The sequence below is a fragment of the Arvicanthis niloticus genome, chromosome 4 (genome assembly GCF_011762505.2).
Source record: "Arvicanthis niloticus isolate mArvNil1 chromosome 4, mArvNil1.pat.X, whole genome shotgun sequence".
Classification (NCBI taxonomy): domain Eukaryota; kingdom Metazoa; phylum Chordata; class Mammalia; order Rodentia; family Muridae; genus Arvicanthis; species Arvicanthis niloticus.
The window spans coordinates 6,392,983-6,411,263 of record NC_047661.1 but is presented as its reverse complement, the minus strand read 5'-3'; the positions used below and the strand labels follow the sequence as shown (position 1 = coordinate 6,411,263).

Here is an 18,281-nt window from a genome sequence, read left to right as displayed (position 1 = left end):
TTTCAAGAATCATAAAATCTGGGTCACCTTGGCATAAAGTCTTTGAAATGTTTATAAATAAGAAAAAGCTGTTCCTTTGGGTTAAGGATTCTTTGACAGTGTTATAAGATTACGAATTTGACCTTTGTAATGGAGTTGGTAGTTCTGGATGTCAGAACAGCCAGAGGAGCACAGACCCATCACCAATCACCCAGCGGGGAGGAGCTCTGGGGAGAATCTGGCATCTACTCTAAGTTTCTGTTCCAGAAAAGAGATCTTACCCCAAGGTCTACTGAAATGACCTGCTGGAGCTTTTATCCAACTTAAGGAAAGAAGGGTAGAAAGGGTTTTCAGGTAAGTGTGGATGCTGGACTCAGGAGATTGGCATTCAACTCACCCAGACTTAGGCTTTTCTGCTACAAATGAGAAGCTAAGGAAGAAATAGAAGTGCAGCAGCTTACAAATGAAGATACCACAATGAGACTCTTGACTTTGCATTTGTGACTTATAAATTATAAAGATGCTCAAACCTACACTAAAAAATAAAAATAAAAAGTAAAGACAATATCACCATAACCACTGACTGTCCCTCCCTGTGCTCTGTCCATGGCTGAGTATTGGGTAACTGATTATGTGAGGCAAAATCATGTGGCCCAAATACAGCAGTCCTGCTAATAGGACATGGCAAAGCTGCACTGCCAAGGACCAGCCTCAGCTTGGAGCGGGGTTCTGAGACAAAGGGTGTTTGGGAGTGGCAAAAACAAAGGACTTAAAGTCAGATCATGGGTCCAAGCTGGTGGCCTATGTTCTGCACAAGACAGCTTCCCAGATTGTTCTCTCTTCGTTCCACTTTCTCTGGAGATCTCCAGACAACTCTCTGTCTCTATTTTTTTTGCTCAAAACAGTTCTCCAAGCAGTTCTTTTAGAATAGCAGTTCTTGCTATTCTAAAAAATTTCTCTCGATAGCTCATCTCTTGCAGATCATAAGCCCAGTCTTTTATTTTATATATCAATCCAGTCATCTACTCCAGGTTCCTTTTTGATTATCCTATGAATCAGCATCTCATTGGTTCTTAGGAAGCAGCCAGCACACATTACTTTTTTAATGTTGCAAAAGAACTCAGAGATCTGTCTGCCTTGGTTAAGCAGAGACGATAAACTAGCTAGCTGGGTGGGTGGGACCTGCCATGAAATTACCATTTCCACCATGCCTGGGTCTGGACTCACTGTGTCTCAGGCTGACCCTGAAATCAGGAATCTGCCTGCCTCTGTATTTTCCTGCCTTTGTATCTTTCTGACAAGCTGGCTCATTATTGCAGCTGCCTTTGTTCTTTTAGATTTGTGACACTCCTCATTTAATTCATATTGCATCCTTATTTTTTGCATAGTTGAAAAACTTGATATTTTTGAACTCATGTTTTAGAGTTCTTTCCCACAGCCTTAAGGGTTGTCCTGAAGGTCCCAGCAGTTATCATTTTGCTAAGACATTAGCCACACCTTCATCTTCCAGACTCCTGCTGTCTTTGATTATTATGGAGCCATTAACATTAAAAGAGAGGACATCCCTTGAAGGAGGAACATGAAAATATGTACATCATTATTCAAACAAGTCTTGTGCCCACACCTGCCATGTATTGACACTCATGGAGGCCCATGCCCTGTGGCCCTGTCCCAGGGGTGGGAGCCATGTCCTTCCACCCCCACCAAGGCCATGCTGGACTCCACATTGCACCCACAGAAACTAGAATCATCACATCATACCTCACAGACTTCCCATGGCACTCCATCTCTTTCTCCCTTTAAATGAACTGTCGTTTCTGTTTTATTAAAGGCTAGTTTTCTGATTTTCCTGGTATGTTACACGTGGAGAAAAATAAATGGTAGTTACAAAATGATGTGTGATGTTTTCTTCTTTATTCTTAAGCACCTCCTTCACAGATCATTTGAGGCCTGTGCCCAGGAATCATTACTCATGAGCAAGTTGTGGTGCAGACCTCCACCCTTGCCTCATGAGAAGGCCTTTCCAGATAATTAGAGCTACTTAATTCATTTGTCAGTGATCTTATTTGCCTGCTCCTTCTGTATGCCTTCATTAAAAGATTCATTATTTGTTACTTTCTATACAAAATAATGCAGAGTAAATGTACAGTACTTTCAATGTACAATAATTTCACCATTAGTCCACAGTTTGGTTCCAATATCAGTAACAAGAAATGTCCAGAAATACTTCTAGCTACTGGATAACCATGCCTATAACAAGACATTACAGTTTGCAGAAAGGAAAAAAAAAAAGCATAAAACCAAACCACACCTCTGTCTTCTTTGAACTCCCAATTCTGAGAGTCTGGAACTCAGTACTAGCCACACGATTAAACACAGTCTTTGCTGGGATCTGGATGTTCAGTCACATAAGATGTCATCAGCTTCACATCCAGTAAGAAATACAAGGCATACAGAAGCCTCTAAATAGTTTCTGGTGCTATCTGAATGTGAACAGAGAAGCAGAGGAGTGCACCATCCTGGTTCACGTAGTCCTGAAAACAGTGTGCTTCTTGCAATTATCCAGTAATTCTTTTAGCTGATTGTGGGGACTTGGCAGTGAGATAAAGCCTGAAACCCAAGATAACAGTGTAACCCACCAGAGAAAAGGACAGTGAGAATTGCTTCCAGACACCAGGACAATGGCAGTTGTGATCCTGGCTTGTTTAAACACAGACATTGTTCACAGACCATAAACTATCTCTAGTATTTTGAACTCTTAAGAATTTTTTTTTATTTTTAGATTTTTTTCCCTTTTTCTTTCTGGGTAGAATAAACTTGAAGAATGAAGCAATGTAGCACAGAGATGTGTGCACACAGATGGACAACAGAGGTGACTGGATGAGCAGAGTTTGTTTTCCATGCTTCTTTACAGCTATCTTTGAGTGTCCATGTGGGCAAAGAAGCCACATTCCAGATTAAGGAGGAGTTATCTAACTCCTGTTCCACTCCCAAATCATCAGACGATAATACAAAGGAAGAAAAGCCACGTTTGACTGCCAGTCTTTTGTATTTCAATTGAGATCCTAAAGACTGAAGTGTATCTTCTGAGAGAAACTTCTACCTTAGCTCTCGGTCCTCGGGCACTCTTCCCTAACATCCCTGAACCCAGAGCCTAGTTCTCTTAAACAGACATATCAAACTATATCATGATGATGTCTAACATTATCATGGGCATTTCATGACTTCTCTCTAATATTGTTAGATCTAGCCTTTCTCTCTGCTCAGTCAAGACAAAAGCCTGTTGTCTTCTCCCAAACTGCCCACCAAAGCTGGGAGTCTGGAGGAGGGCTGGTTCTGTGTGGTTGTTTACTTTCGTTAAGACCTGGTACGTACGTACGTACGTACATAGCCAGAGGTGACACTATCCAGTACCTCTACTCTCATCTCACCCTACCTTCCTCCATGTCAGTTCTGATCTGCTCCTCAAGGTCCTCTGGTGACACATAGAACTCCTCTTCTGGTGTTGATGATTTGGGCCGACAATGTCCACAACAACAGTTGCAGCAGCAGCAAAGGCAGCAGCAAAAATAGCAGCCGGTCAAGAGGCCAAGGATGATGAACAGGGTCTAGGGTAAACAGAGGCCAAGTCAAATCTGAGTCACTGGCATGAGGGACAAGATGACCCCAGACTCAAAGTCTGCAACTACATACCTGATAGGGTTAAAGCTGTCCCAGCATACCCTGCTTGCCACACTCACTCTTATTCTTAACCCATGTAAACTGTCTCTTGAGTTCCTTTGAAATAACCTTTTCCCACCAATGTTTGTACAAATGAGACCTAAAGGGAATTACTTTCAGTCGGAGTAACACAGTTTGGAACTTTCTTCTATTGTTAAGCTATTATGAGTGCTAAGAGCAAAAGAAAAACCAGACCCGTACTGGATAGGATATGACTGGTCATGTGAGGTCACCAAGCCCACTTGTTCAATCACAGTAAATTCTCACCACACAAAAGAGCTTCCCTGTCACACACAAGTGCCTGTTAGTAACCTGGTCCTGCAGCATCTCTTCAAAGGGTCCCTACATCCTCCTCCTCTTCTCTGAGTCTCTGATTAGTACCTGACATGTTGCAGACATCTAGTTCCTACTGAATTAATGAGTTTACAAAATAATAGACAAACAAATGGTTAGTTCCTCCCAGGAAACAGCATCAAGATTTCCCTTAAGCACAAATGACTTGATCAAGCCAGAAAACACTTTCTCTTGACTCCCCCAATCTGAAATTCCAAGAAATCCATTTTTTTGGGCAATTGAACAAAATCAAATTTATTTTAATAAATGAAGTTTGTACATCTTCAAATTTAATGCAGATTTTATATAATCAGTGATGGGGGCAGCAATGGATAAAGATCATATGTACATGTACACACTTCTTCAGTGACCTAAGAAGAATTCAGACTTGACACTCTTCCCTCCCCTCCCCTCCTTCCTAAGGTGTCATCTACTCATTCTGGCTCCAGGAACAGGGACGGAGTCTCAGGATGGCTTGCAGTGGAGGACCTTTGGTTGCAGACACTTATGGTCTCTTTGCTATGTATGTTGTATGATTTCATCATTTTAGGGAAATTTAAAACCCCCACTTGCCTCTAAGACTCCCCCTGTGAGCATTCTCCAGCCATTGCCCTCAAAGACCTCAGCTCTCCTTCACCTATATTTGTCCCCTTTCTTTGAACTGTGCCACTGCCATACTGTTTCCTGAAAATCTCCTTTTCATCCTGTTTCTTTCTCCAGGGAAATCTCCTCTTTTGAGAAACAGCCTTACTTCATCCCTTACCATACATGCTACACAGTATACATTAGTTCCAAACAGGGACCTGGTATTTTTTAATGTACTTTTTGATGGTACATTGTTTCATTTATATGGAACATATTTAATGCCACTTAGGTAAGCATTATGCAATTGAGCTTTGGTACAGCAGAAAAAGAATGTATACTTCTTCGTAAGAAGCCAAGCCTGTCATTGCTCTGTGTCGTATCTCTTTGCTACTGCATAAATGGGACTTGTCTATTGGAAGTTTGATCAGTTTTTTCAGCTTCCTGGACAAGAAAATTTGTTCTCATCTTTAGACAACCAAAATACAATATCAAGAAAGTGTGTGTGATTATCTGGACTGCAGTTGTTTCTTCCCAAGGGAATAATAGTGCCATATCTGGAAGTCAGATTTCCACGGAACCCCACAGAAGCCCACCTTGTTGTGTGAATGCTAGTCTGCCCTCACTGATTTCATGGTCAGAATGCTCCTTCTCACCACATGCTCAAACTTCACTCAGCACCATCTCTTTAACCCATGTTTCCCTCAAAGAAAGGTGAGTACGGGTATCTGAGATATTTAGCAGAAGACAAGTGGGGCTCTGTGATTCAAACTGTCTCTTCATGCTTACTGTGAAGACATATCCTCTTGCCTATCAAATTCTTCAACATAGGGAGGTCAAGTGGGAGAAAACAGCAATCAAAGTTCTACTCAACATGAATCCTGCCTTTCTAAAAGGGTTGGGGTTTTTTTTGGTTTTTGTTAGCATATACCACAACTTACATGATTGTCAACTGGCCACAAAATACATTAATGGAACATATGTCTGTTTTATATATAATATACATTATTACATATACATATGTATATTACAGATATATTATGAATATGTACCATTATATGTACATACAATATACATATTGTAATATATGCTAGAATAATATCTGTTCTATACGTAAAACTATTGCTTTTATCAGAAAAAACATTAAAATTTATAAAACTATAAAACCACTACCAAATGTACATATATTAGGGATTCCTGGGAAAAGAAACAAAATTACCACTGCAATTCTGATTATGTTAAGTCTTTAAACATATTGACTTTTTCTCAACCAAGTAGCTATCAATCTTTTGTCTTCTACTACTTAATTCTCACTTTTCCCCTCATTTCCTTCTCTGCCACCCCAAGGCAGGTTCCAGCTGAGCCTGTAACCATTCTCCTAGGTATTGTCTTTGCTGATGTAGTCTATGCTATAGATAGTAAAGTACATGGCTAAATTTGTCTTATCATAATTTATTAAATAGTTGTCACACTAATAAATTATTTTTGGTTTTGAGAAATGAGTCAGTTTTTAATTAGTCACCATGGGGGGAAGAAGGGAGCAGTCAAAATTAACCTGAAGCTCCATACTCAGATATAATTAATGTCTAGAAGTCTGTTAAGTCATGTTGAACTTCATAATTAATTGATGGGCTAAAGAAAAATGGTCTTCAAATAACAGCTTTCAGAGGAAGTGATGTCTCATTTTATTTACAAGAATTTGATAGAAGGAAGGTTGGTCTTTCTTTGAGATAGAGTCTAACAGGATGAATAATATCATGATTTTCCAGGAAATTGCTTTTAAGAGGGAAAAAAGTGATTTACCTTTGCCCACCAGCTTGAGAGCATGAAGTATGTGTTAACGTTTTCCTCTCCAAATTGCTCGGCCACGTAGAGTCCCAGTGATCCATACTTGTCATATATGTTTCTCTTTGAGGTGTCGGTGAGGATTGTGTGGGCATTGTTGATTTCTTTAAACTTCTCAGCAGCAGATGGATCATCTGGATTCTTGTCTGGATGGTGTCGCAGGGCTAATTTTCTTTTAAAAATTAAAAGCAATGAGAAAAGTATTAGCTCTCTATCAAAAGTTACAACAATATTTTATAAAGACAGTATTTACTTGAACATCCTTTATTTGTACACATTCAATGGGATGCTGTTTCCTAAAAAAATAAGTTCTCATTAAATGATGTCATTTGATTCCAATGTGCAAAAACAATTACATTGTTTCTCCCTCCACATCCTCAAAGGAATTCTCACTAAAGGAATAAAGGCTGTGGCTGAGATATCCTACTATTGGCAAATGAAGATGATTGTAGTCCACCTCAACATATGGAGGTATTTATAAATTCTGGGTTATACTAAAATTCCACTTAGAACCTGTAAAGCTACCTAGAATGGCAGAACCTCATGTTACACATTCTTAAAGTTAAAGTATAAAAATACTCTTAACTTTATACTACCGTGAACAAACATTATGGTCCCTTCATCAGTGTCCTACATGTCTTTAACTCCATTTATGTTTCTAAACAAACTCTTGATTTCTCTTGCTTCCAAGTGTGTATTTGACTTCTTTCCACAGGGCTCTTTATACTACTTCCAATAGTCTGGGCATCTACAATTGTGGGTATAACTCACTTCCTCCTTCCCATGGGAAGGGTATAAAGCTGATCCTGGGGGTATCATCTGTATTCTGTGTTGGATGGGATGTCTTGGATTGCTCTTAAGTGTACTCAGCTATAAAAAGCAACCTGTATAGTGGATTTAATGAGTCAGCCATGCAACCTCCTCACCAGTAGCCATTTCTCTCATTTCCCTCAAGAAACAATTCAAATGATGAAAGCCATGTTCAAAATTGAGCCTTCACTTTCTTTCTCCACTAAGAAAAAGTCAATTGTATGACACTCAGTTAAAATCCAACATGACTGTTCTCTCTTATGTGGTCATCCTGGGCCTCAACACATAGGTGTTTACTGTATTGACTCAGACAGAATGTGTCATTATAGTGTTGTAATAGAAGCTCATATGCAGAACAAAAGAGCATCACATGTCTTAAAAACCAACCTGTAAAGCTAACTGAAAAAAACTCACACCTATTAAAGTACTCAATAAAACGCTTGCAAATTGAAGCTAAGAATACATCAAAAAGATCATCCATCATGTCCAAGTAGCCTTCATTCCAGAGACATGGTTCAACATATAAAAATCTATCAATGTAATCCACCATATAAAAAAACTAAAAGAAATAAAAATGATTATCTCAAATGTGGAAAAAGCATTGAACAAAAGTCTAACAGCCCTTCATGATAAAATCTGGGAAAAGATCAAGGATAAAAGGGACATACCTAAGCATGATAATGGCTGCATCCAGCAAGCTGATAGCCAACATCTAGAAAGAAACTCAAAGCAATTCAACTAAAATTAGGGACAAGATTGTATACTCTCTCCAAATCTATTGAATATAATACTTTCAAGTTTTAGGCAGAACGATAAGACACTAAAGGAGATCAAGGAGATACAAATTGAAAAAAAAATCAAAGTTTCCCTGTTTGCAGATGATATGATAGTATACATAAGCAACCCCAAACACTCGACCAAGGAACTCCTACAGCTGCCCTTCAGTAGCCCTTCTATATACAAACGATAAACAGGCTGAGAAACAAATCAGGGGCTGGAGAGATGGCCCAGTGGTTAAGAGCACTGACTGCTCTTTCAGAGGTCCTGAGTTCAATTCCCAGGAACCACATGGTGGCTCACAACCATCTGCAATGGGGTCTGATGCCCTCTTCTGATGTGTCTGAAGACAGCAATGGTGTACTCATATACATAAAATAAATAAATAAGTCATTAAAAAAGAAAAAAAGAAAAAGAAATCAGAAAACCAACACCCTTCAGAATATAACATGTAACATATCTTGGCATAACTGTAACCAAGCAAGTAAAAGATCTGTATGACAAGAACTTCAAGACCCTGAAGAAAGAAATTGAAGAAGATATCTGAAGATGAGAAGATCTCCCATGGTCATAGATTGGTAGGATTAACATAGTGAAAATGGCCATCTTACCAATAGCAATCTACAGATTCAGTGAAATACCCATCAAATCCCAACACAATTTTTTACAGACCTTGAAATAACAATACTCAACTTCATATGGAAAAACAAGAAACTCAACTAAAATAATTCTGAACTTTAAAAGAACTTCTGGAGGTATCACCATCCCTAATTTCAAGCTGTACTACAGAGCAATAGTGATAAAAACTGCATGGTACTGATATAAAAATAAGAAAGTTGATCAATGGAATCAGATTGAAGAACCAGAAATAAATCCACACATCTATGGACATTTGATTTTTGACAAAAAAAAAAAAAAAAGCCCAAACTATACAATTAAAAGAAGAAAGCAGCATCAACAAATGGTGCTGGTCTAACTGGATGTCTACATATAGGAGACTGCAGAAGATCCATATTTATCACTCTTCACAAAACTCAAGTCCAAGTGGATCACAAACCTCAACATAAAACCAGATACACTAAACCTAAGAGATGAGAAAGTGGAAAATAGCCTTAAGTACAGCACAGGAGATGACTTCCTAAACAGAACACCAATTGTGTAAGCATTGAGATTGAGAGGTAACAAATGGGACCTCATGAAACTAAAAAGCTTCTGTAAGGCAAATGACACTGGCAATAGGACAAAATGACAGCCTACAGATTGTGAAAAGATCTTTACCAACCCTACATCTGACAAAGGACTGATATCCGAAATATATAAAGAACTTAGAAATCTAGACTTCAAAAAAACACAAATGACTCAATTAAAAAGTGGGGTATGAAGCTAAACAAAGGATTCTCAACAGCAAAATCTAAAATGGCCAGGAAGCATTTAAAGAAATGAATACTTAGTTTTCAGGGAAATGCAAATCAAAATAACTCAGATTCCATCTTACACCTGTCAGATTGCTAAGATCAAAACAGAAGTGACAGCTCATACTATCGAGGATGTGGAGCAAGGGGAACATTACTGGTGAGAGTGCACCACCAAAGTGTACAGCCACTTTGGAAATCTATGTGGAAGTTTTGCAAAAATTGGGAATAGTTCTACATCAAAACCCAGCTATATCACTCCTGGAATACAGTCAAAGGATACTCCATCATTTACAAGGACACTTACTCAGTTCTGTTTGCAGCAGCTTTATGCACAATAGCCAAAAACTGGAAATGACTTAGACATCCCTCAATAGAAGAATGAATAAAGAGAATGTGGTACATTTACACAATGGAGTATTACTCAGCTGTTAAAAACAAAGAGACCATGAAACTTGCCAGCAAATGGATAGAACTAGAAAATATCATCCTGGGTAAGGTAACCCAGGCCCAGAAAGACAAACATGGTATGTATTCACTTATATATATGGATATTATACTTATATTATATGGATATTAGCCATAGAGTAAAGGATAGCCATTTTACAATCCCTAATCCAGAGAAGCTAAGTAAAAAGGAGGGCTCAAGGGGGTACACATAGATCTCACTGTGAGGGAGAAATAGAACAAACATCTCAGGAGGTGGATGGGAGGAACGGTCTATGTGGGATGGGGATGGATCAGGTGGAGGGAGGATGGAGGGAGAGAGTCCTGAGTTAGCAAGCTAGAAATCTTGTACAATGGAAACTCCCAGGCATCAAAGAGGGTGACCCTAGTTAAGACTCTTAGCAATGAGGGATATAGAGCCTGAACTTGTCATTTGCTGTAACCAGGTAAGACTTCTAGTGGAGCTACTGAGTCACCAACCCAGTCACAAAACCTTTGACCTACAATTTGTCTTGCCAGGGTAAAGGTAGAACAGAGGTTGTGGGAGTGGCCAGCCAATAACTGGTCCAGCTTGAGACATATGCTATAAAAGGGAGCCCACTGCTGACCCTGGCTGGAGGGCCAGGGCCCAGAGGCTGGATAGCACAGAAACCTGGGATAGAACTAATCATGATTGGAAAAAATAAATGAAATAATTCCTAATGATATTCTGCTATATTCGTAGTTTGGTGCCTGGTCCAGTTGTGGTCAGAGAGGCTTCACCCAGCAACTGATGGAAACATACAAAGACCCACAGCCAAACATTAAGCAGAGTTTGGAGAATCCTATGGAAGATGAGGAAGAAGTATTGTAGGAGCCAGAGAGGTCAAGGACACCACAAGAAAACCCACAAAATCAACTAACCTGGGCTCATATGTGGCTCAGAGAGACAACCATCAATCAGAAAGCCTGTATATGACCTAGACCCTCTGCATACATGTTACAGTTGTGTAACTTGGTCTTCTTGTAGGACTATTAACAGTGGGAGCAGGGGCTGTCTTTGACTCTGTTGCTTGCTTTTGGGACCCTTTCGTCCTATTGAGTAGTCTTGTCCAGCCTTAAGAAGAGAAAGAGATGCCTAGTCTTGCTGCAATGTGATATGCCATGGCTGTCAATATTCATGGGAGACCTACCCCATGGATACCCCACTCCTACCTCCATGGAGGAGGAGTGGTGGGGACATGGGGGCAGGGGAGAGTGGAGGTAGAGTGAAGGACTGGGAGAAAATCCTCCCCTTAGCACAAGAGAGCATGTCCTTTGCTTTTAGCCAGGATTCTGACCTCTAAAACTGAGGACTGAAGCCAGGACCTGTGCATGCCGATTCTTCACATGGGCTTATTTAGTGCATGCACATGTCTGCGTGCACCGTGGTGAAAGTCAGAGGACAACTTTTGGAAGTGAGTTCTCTTCCATTGTGTGGATCTCAAGGGCTGAACGTGTATTGTGAGGTTCGGTGACAAATGCTTTTACTTGCTAACCAGTCCTGTTGACACTGAATATGTTATTATAGCTACGGCTGTGGTAATTTGTTAGACAAGAGATAGGGAACTAATATAAATAGTTTTTTTAAAAAAAAAAAAAAAGTAAAACTGCGTGTAAAGTGTATCCTAGAAATTATTGTCAACAATCTGACCTTATCCATCTGTTCCCCTTGAATTCTATATAGTAATTTTTTTATTTAAAAAACTCACACCTAGTTTACACATTAAAATTTGCTGATTAAAAAGTGGATGGATATCTACATGTAGCTAAGGACCATTTGCTTAGGGAGTAGCAAAATGCTTGAGAAGGCGAGTCCAGGCATAAAATCCATTCCAACACTCAACTCAGAATAAATAGAGAACAGAATAACCAGAGTTTATTGGTTTAAGTTTGGTTTATCAAAAGAATTGTGTGTGTGTGTGTGTGTGTGTGTGTGTGTGTGTGTGTGTGTGTGTGTGTGTTCTGCCTTCGGGGATATTTGGACGACCTGTAAGTTCTTATAACTGAAACTTCTGGTGTTATGGTTTTGAAATGCGGAATTGTTGAGAAAGTCTTTGCCCGTAGCCCAAAATGCTTATCTTGTCATTTTATAATCTTTTCAGTGTTTACTATATGCTATTGCTTGCAAGCTTGATATAAATATTCATACAGCAAGCGTGACAAAGGTATTACAATCCTTTTTTAGTATTATAGGATTATCCCATTTCACATATGAGAATATACAGATACTGAAAAGTGAAGGATCTTGCCCAGAGTCACACAGCTAAAGTGAGAAGCAGGCCCGAGGCACGGACAGTGAGACTCTGGGGCCATGTGCTTCAGACTGTGTGATATGAGAGACCACCTGAGTATTCTGAGATCAACAGTCCACCCGATGTTACCTTCAGAAAGCATATGCAATCTGAAAGATGCCCAAGGTAAAAGTGGGCATTTGCTTCCGTGGCCTCCAGTAGTGAGCCAGGCAGGAGTTCATGCAGTTGTGGGGGACAGAGTAGAGAGAGTCTGGATATGTTTGGAGAGACAGTTGATGATTTGGATGTGGGCTCTAAAGAAAGAAAGACGAGGATAACAGCAAAGTTGGGGCCTTAGCAAACAGAGTTGGTTACTCTGTTTGATGGAATAGCAAGGGACTCTCTTATACTGAGAAAGTTTTGATGGGGTCTAAAGGTTCTATTTTGGATACTTGAGATGCCTATTAACATTTTAAGTGACTCTAAAGAGCTTCAAGTCCAGTGATCAGAAGGAAAATACTTTAAGAGACCCACATTTGGAAGTTCTTGGTAGGAAGCTGTCATTTACAATCATGAAACTACAAGAGTCCAAAGAAAGTGGACCAAGAAGGCTAAAGACTGGGCTTTGAGATAGGATTTAAGAAAATCCAGCCATGCAGGGTAGGCACACCTAAAGCCAGTCTGTCTCAACCAAAACAACAAAACAGAACAAAACAAAACCATACTTTAAAACGAGCAGTAAAAAGCAAGTTTCAGTGAGATAAAAGGAAAAGAACTAGACAGTGTAAAGTCTTGGGACCCAGGGGAAGAAGGTATTTCAAAGAGGAGCAATCCCTCAAACTGCTCATACAGAGAGGCTGTAAAAGCCGAGGACTCAGAAAAGACCACCAGACTCAATGCCCTGGAAATCCTTCATACCAATCCCGCTGAGTACACATGTGCTGAAGCGTGTTCTAAAAGGAGGAGAGTAATGGTAAAAATAAATAAATAAATAAATTTAAAGAAGCAAAAAAAAGGGGGGGGGGGAATAGGAAAATGGGAAGTAATAACCAAAATTAAGTGTTTATGGTTGTACATTAGGATTACAGGTATTTCTTTGCTTTATTTTTGCTTGTATGCAAATACCACTTGTATGTTTTTGTCAAAGCATCTTGAAGCCCCAGTGACAACATGTATTCTTTTGAGACATCTGGAAATTCAGGTTTTGTTGCCTTAAATGACCCATTACTGAGTCAGAGAGGGCTCAGAGAAGATAAAAGAAACATTTTCAGAATATATATAGTGCTCTTCCTCTCGATCACTCAAGCATTCTTCAAGCAGCTGGCTCTGTGGTGCACCCACCCTTCCTGGAATCCCACTGTGCAGCATTTCTCCCTGGTAGTTCTCAAGATACAGTGTGTTACCCAACCCAATGAAAGGACTATGACCTCTGCCCAGGAGGGAAAAATTCCCTGAAAAAAAAAATGGTTCTTATAAGGCTTGCCTTGTTTCCAGGGTTCAGAGGAACACTGGTCCACCCTATCCCGACTTACGGCGGCAGCCTGGCTTCCTGTCATCCGTTCTGCTGTTGGCTCTGACAGCTCACAAGGGCAGATGCACTTAGCTGTTTATCACACACCCCTAACAATGCTGTTGGCTGATTTGGAGGCTGGAATGCCTTCATCTGTAGCAATTCCAAGTCCTGATTGTCAGCAGTGTTTTGACTCCTCTTGGCAGACACTCTTGGCTCTGAGTTTCCTTGGCCCAGATGGCAAAGCAGGGGCAGCAGCCAAAATTACACAACTGCTCGAGCAGGTGAACTCAGTGAGCACTCCACCTGCTTGGGGGTTATCTACAGAGCAAGCAAGACAGGAAAGCTTCTCTGGTTGAGGAAGTGCTCGGACTCCATTTAAATAGAACAATCACTTGCTCGTGTTAAAGGTATTTCTTGCCATTTCTAATTTTATATGTAAAAGTGACATGGTATTCAACTAGAATGTGGGAGTTCATCTCTAAACATCCCTGCGCTTTTTTAAAAGTGGCCCCTAAGGGAGCCAGCACTCTCAGATGAGACTGCCATCCACCAGCCTCTGAGTCTCCTGGGGCAGATTCTGATCGGCTCACCCGGTCACCCTCCGCGGACCGGGATATCAGAGGAAAACTCTGGGGATGTACTCAGCCACATTCTACTATGGCATGGCTGTGTCTCTAGCAGCCTTCCTCTACTGAACACATTTCTACCTCCATTTATTATTTATTTATTTAGGTTTTTCAAGACCGGGTCTCTATGTGGAGCACTGGCTCTCCTGGAACTCTCTTTGAAAACTGCGCTGTCCTTGAACTTAGAGATCTGCTTGCCTCTACCTCCCGAGTGCTGGGATCAAAGGCGTGCACTACCATGCCTCTGAACTCAGTTTTTAATGTTGGTTACTATCGTGAAGATATTTTCATTTCTTCCTGACTTCCTTTATTCAACCATAAAATTTGTGCCCTCTCTGACCTCAGAAGAAATCTATCTGCAGGGTGCTAAAAAGAAGAGACAGCAGCCACTGATAGTGTCCCGTGTTCTAGAACCCTGTGGCAGAGCCAGTACCAGCTGGGTTTTCTGTTCCATTTTATTTTGTTTGGCATTTTTTGTTTTGTTTTGTTTTTGTTCTTTTTTTTTTTGTCATAATGGGTTTTTCTTTATTTTGAATATTCTTGTATTTTGTTTATTTATTGGATTTTGAGAGAGAGAAAGCATTGCATGGCGTGTGTGTGGCGGAGTGCGGGGCTAGAACACGAAAATGAAGTTGAGTATGGAGGAATGAAGGCAGGATTAGGAGAGAAAACTGAGAGAAACTCAGATTCCACTTCAATAGAACAATCACCTGTTCATTCATATGCCTTTCATGGTGTATGAAAATAATTAATTAGTAAAATGTAGCCACAGTCTGTAATAAACAGAGAAAGCCTAGGATAATATTAGATTCCAGAAAACAGACCTTTTTATTTTTTTTTTTTTTTTTTTTTTTTTTAGAGAAGATTCCTTGCGGAGAGAATGAGACCATAGCCACAGTTTGCAGAATTAGAAACCTGCCAACAGTGTGACCATGGAACATCTGAAGCGATGTGTGACAGACCCTCATGGACTTGGGAGTGAAGATACAGAAAGTGAATACCATAACATTTGGAATGAACAAGCATCTTAATGTCTGTCAGTCTGATTTTGTATATGCCTACATAAACTAGTCTCTATCTATATATGTTTTACATGTCTACATATCTATCTATCTATGTGATATGATTTATAAGGCTAGTTATATATTTTATATAGTTATATATAGAAAGAAACTTTTGGAACTAGTATATTTCTGTCTTTTATAATTTTTAGTTTGGCTTTTAAAATAATATGTAGGCTCTAAGAAAACATCCTGTATGTGCTGCAGATGAATCTTTCATTGATTATACAGAATACGTTTCCCTTTATTGCATTGTTACTTGATGGTATCTTCTGGGGAATACTATTGTTTATTTTAAAGGTCTCGCCTCTGGATTTCTAAAATCTGCTATATCCTGTTGGTCAACTTAGTCATCTTAAAACAGCTTAAGAAGCAAATTCTTTCATAGTTCTGTAAAAGGTTTGATCTAGGGTAGCAGAGTGGTGATGGGCAAGTCTGCACTCCCAGGTTAGCATTGAGCACAGGGAACAAGGAGTCCTGGGCATATCTGTGATAGACACAGCTTGTCAATTTATAAACACATATATTCACATAAGTTGCCGAGAGTTTCCGTCTTGGTTTTCGTCTTTTTAATCATATTTGTTTTAACATCTTATCTGATAACTCTAACAACTCAAGTTCCCATAGTTCTATGACCTCACTCTAACCCTGCTGTCTAGGCTTTTATGATCTCTGTGTGATTAATATTGTATTTTAAAACTTTCCCAGAAGCAATATGAATATTAGGACATGACTTCAAAACACAGAGCGTTTTACTTATGACTTTTATATGTCTGGGGGACCATGTTAACCTGATATAATGAACCAAGATTTTCTTCATTACACAGGTAACTAAGAGTTTAGTCATAGCCCATAGGTGAATGCTACTTCATTACCCACTTCTAACAGCCTATGGAAGGGTTTAAGGTTTAAGGCCCTTAAAATAATAGCATTTTATTTATTTACTTACAGTACTATAGTCAGACCCAGGAAGGTAGGAACAGTTTTTCTCAGCTCTACTTGCTTTTTCTGGGGACGTTCAGTTAAGTGCTCAGCTTCCCCTGCACATGATTTCCCCACATGACTAAAAAGAATATTCTTGGGGAAGTCAAATTTTATAAACACTGCTAACCTAAACTGGAAAGCAGAAGCAGGTAGGCCATTTCAAGTTTTGAAATAGCATTATACATTATTTATTTTCAGATAGGCTGTCTTAGCCCAGGCTGACCTTGAACTCAGTAGCTTCAATCAAGGTCAAGGCTGACTTTGAACTCCTGTTCCTCCTGCCTCCACCTCCAAAGTTCCGGAATTATAAACCTGTACCACAATCACTTCTGAGACACTGGTGGAAAAGTTCAGAAACTCAGGCTTACTTCAAGAAGTCACCGTAAAGCCGACTCTATTGAGGCCGGCCCACCAATGGAATTTTCCACCACAGATGGCTTGCTTCTGGTACCCTTGGTCCTGTACTGTGGTACTCCACTGGCTCAATAAATTTTCAGAATTCCTGTCTTTGAGACATTTATGAGGTTTCTCTCTCTCTCTCTCTCTCTCTCTCTCTCTCTCTCTCTCTCTCTCTCTCGTCTCCCCGCTCCAATGGTTTGAAGCCTTCAACCTTGAAGCCTCACACCCCTCAGATAATGGCGTTCAGTAGTTTTTCACTCTCAAATGCTTTTGAGACACTCGTTTTCCTCTTGGTTTTCCTTTTCTCTCACTGGCAGGGAGAACTAGTAGGAAGTACTTAGCCAGTACTTAGCCAGGAACCTGCTGATCTCTGGGAGCTTCCTGGCCTGGGGGACAAATGAGTCTGCCTATTGGCCCCAGGTCCTTCCTTCTCTGCAGCTGAGGCCCATTAGCTCACAGCCTGCCAAAGCCAAAGGCAAATTTTTACACATCCAATTATCATAAAAATAGCCCAAACAGGCAGCGTTTAGTCACTTGGAGCCTTCCTATTTCACACAGCCTGCAAGAACTCAGCATCTGTTGGCCATTGACACAAACCACAGAGGTCTGTGTCTCAGTCCCTGAGCTGTATGCAAGACCCTGTGGAGTTCTCTGACCAAAGACTCTGCTAAGAGTCTGACCAGACTCTGCCTGCCTGGGTACATGGCTCTCTTTCTGACTGTCTCTCCCTAGCCCTTGTCATTCAGTATGGTGGCCCTAGCAGTCTGTGAGTGGACCTCATGCAGTAAGGACTGTTTCTGCTTTAACCTTGGCCAAATACCAAGCAGTCAACTGCGGGTGATGGCTATTATATGCTGGAACATATATGCTGAACAGTAGCCCTCAACACAAGAAGATTTAATGTTGTGGGCTACTGAGCGGAGGCCGGAATGAGAACAGTATAAAGTCCACCGTAAGGGCAAGAAAGGCCAGGACACCGTTTGGTATCATACTGCAGAAACAGGTGCCAAACCCACCCCTGCCGTGTGATTATTTCTGGAGCATCTGCTACCTTAATGTATGAGTCGCGTGCTTTGACCATCAAGATGCCACAGGAAAATGCCACATTACACAGCCCTCTGACTTCCCCACATTGGTAGACACTATAGCTGAGCAGTGTTAAACCCTCTAGTGTTAAAAGGGTTGTCTTAGTTTTGTGGGATCACATTTGCGATTCAGGCTCTGTGGTGTGAAGCAAGGACAGGAAAGAGCCACACCAATGATCTGAGACTGGCCTTGTTTTGCCTGAAGAACTGCATCGAGAGTCGAGTGCTACCCTCTAGTGGCTGCAGTTGTCACGGTACCAGAGATGTTCATGGATTCATGAGCCATTATACTTTGATTTTTTTTTTTAATTTTATAAGAATTTAAAAACTACATCAATACTCAGATTTTATGAAAGCCCGCATGCCTGATGGTGGCGATGAGCTGCAGTTTCTCTTTGCTCCCACGTCTTCTATGGCTCTGTCAAATCGACATTTTGACTTTTCCGATAAAATAGA

General features: G+C 40.3%; 1 protein-coding gene across 10 annotated transcripts in view; it reads right to left on the bottom strand.

The window, feature by feature from the left end:
• The window catches only part of Dnajc5b (DnaJ heat shock protein family (Hsp40) member C5 beta), a 101,270-nt gene that overhangs the window by 15,902 nt on the left and 67,087 nt on the right, over window positions 1-18,281 (bottom strand). For all 10 annotated transcript variants that reach the window (XM_076932174.1, XM_076932177.1, XM_076932173.1 and 7 more), the window contains 2 exons: window positions 6,418-6,631; window positions 3,416-3,587 (listed from right to left, as the gene is read on the bottom strand). In XM_076932174.1, the coding sequence (XP_076788289.1) occupies window positions 3,416-3,587; window positions 6,418-6,631 (386 nt within the window). The remainder of the gene's footprint in view (window positions 1-3,415; window positions 3,588-6,417; window positions 6,632-18,281) is intronic.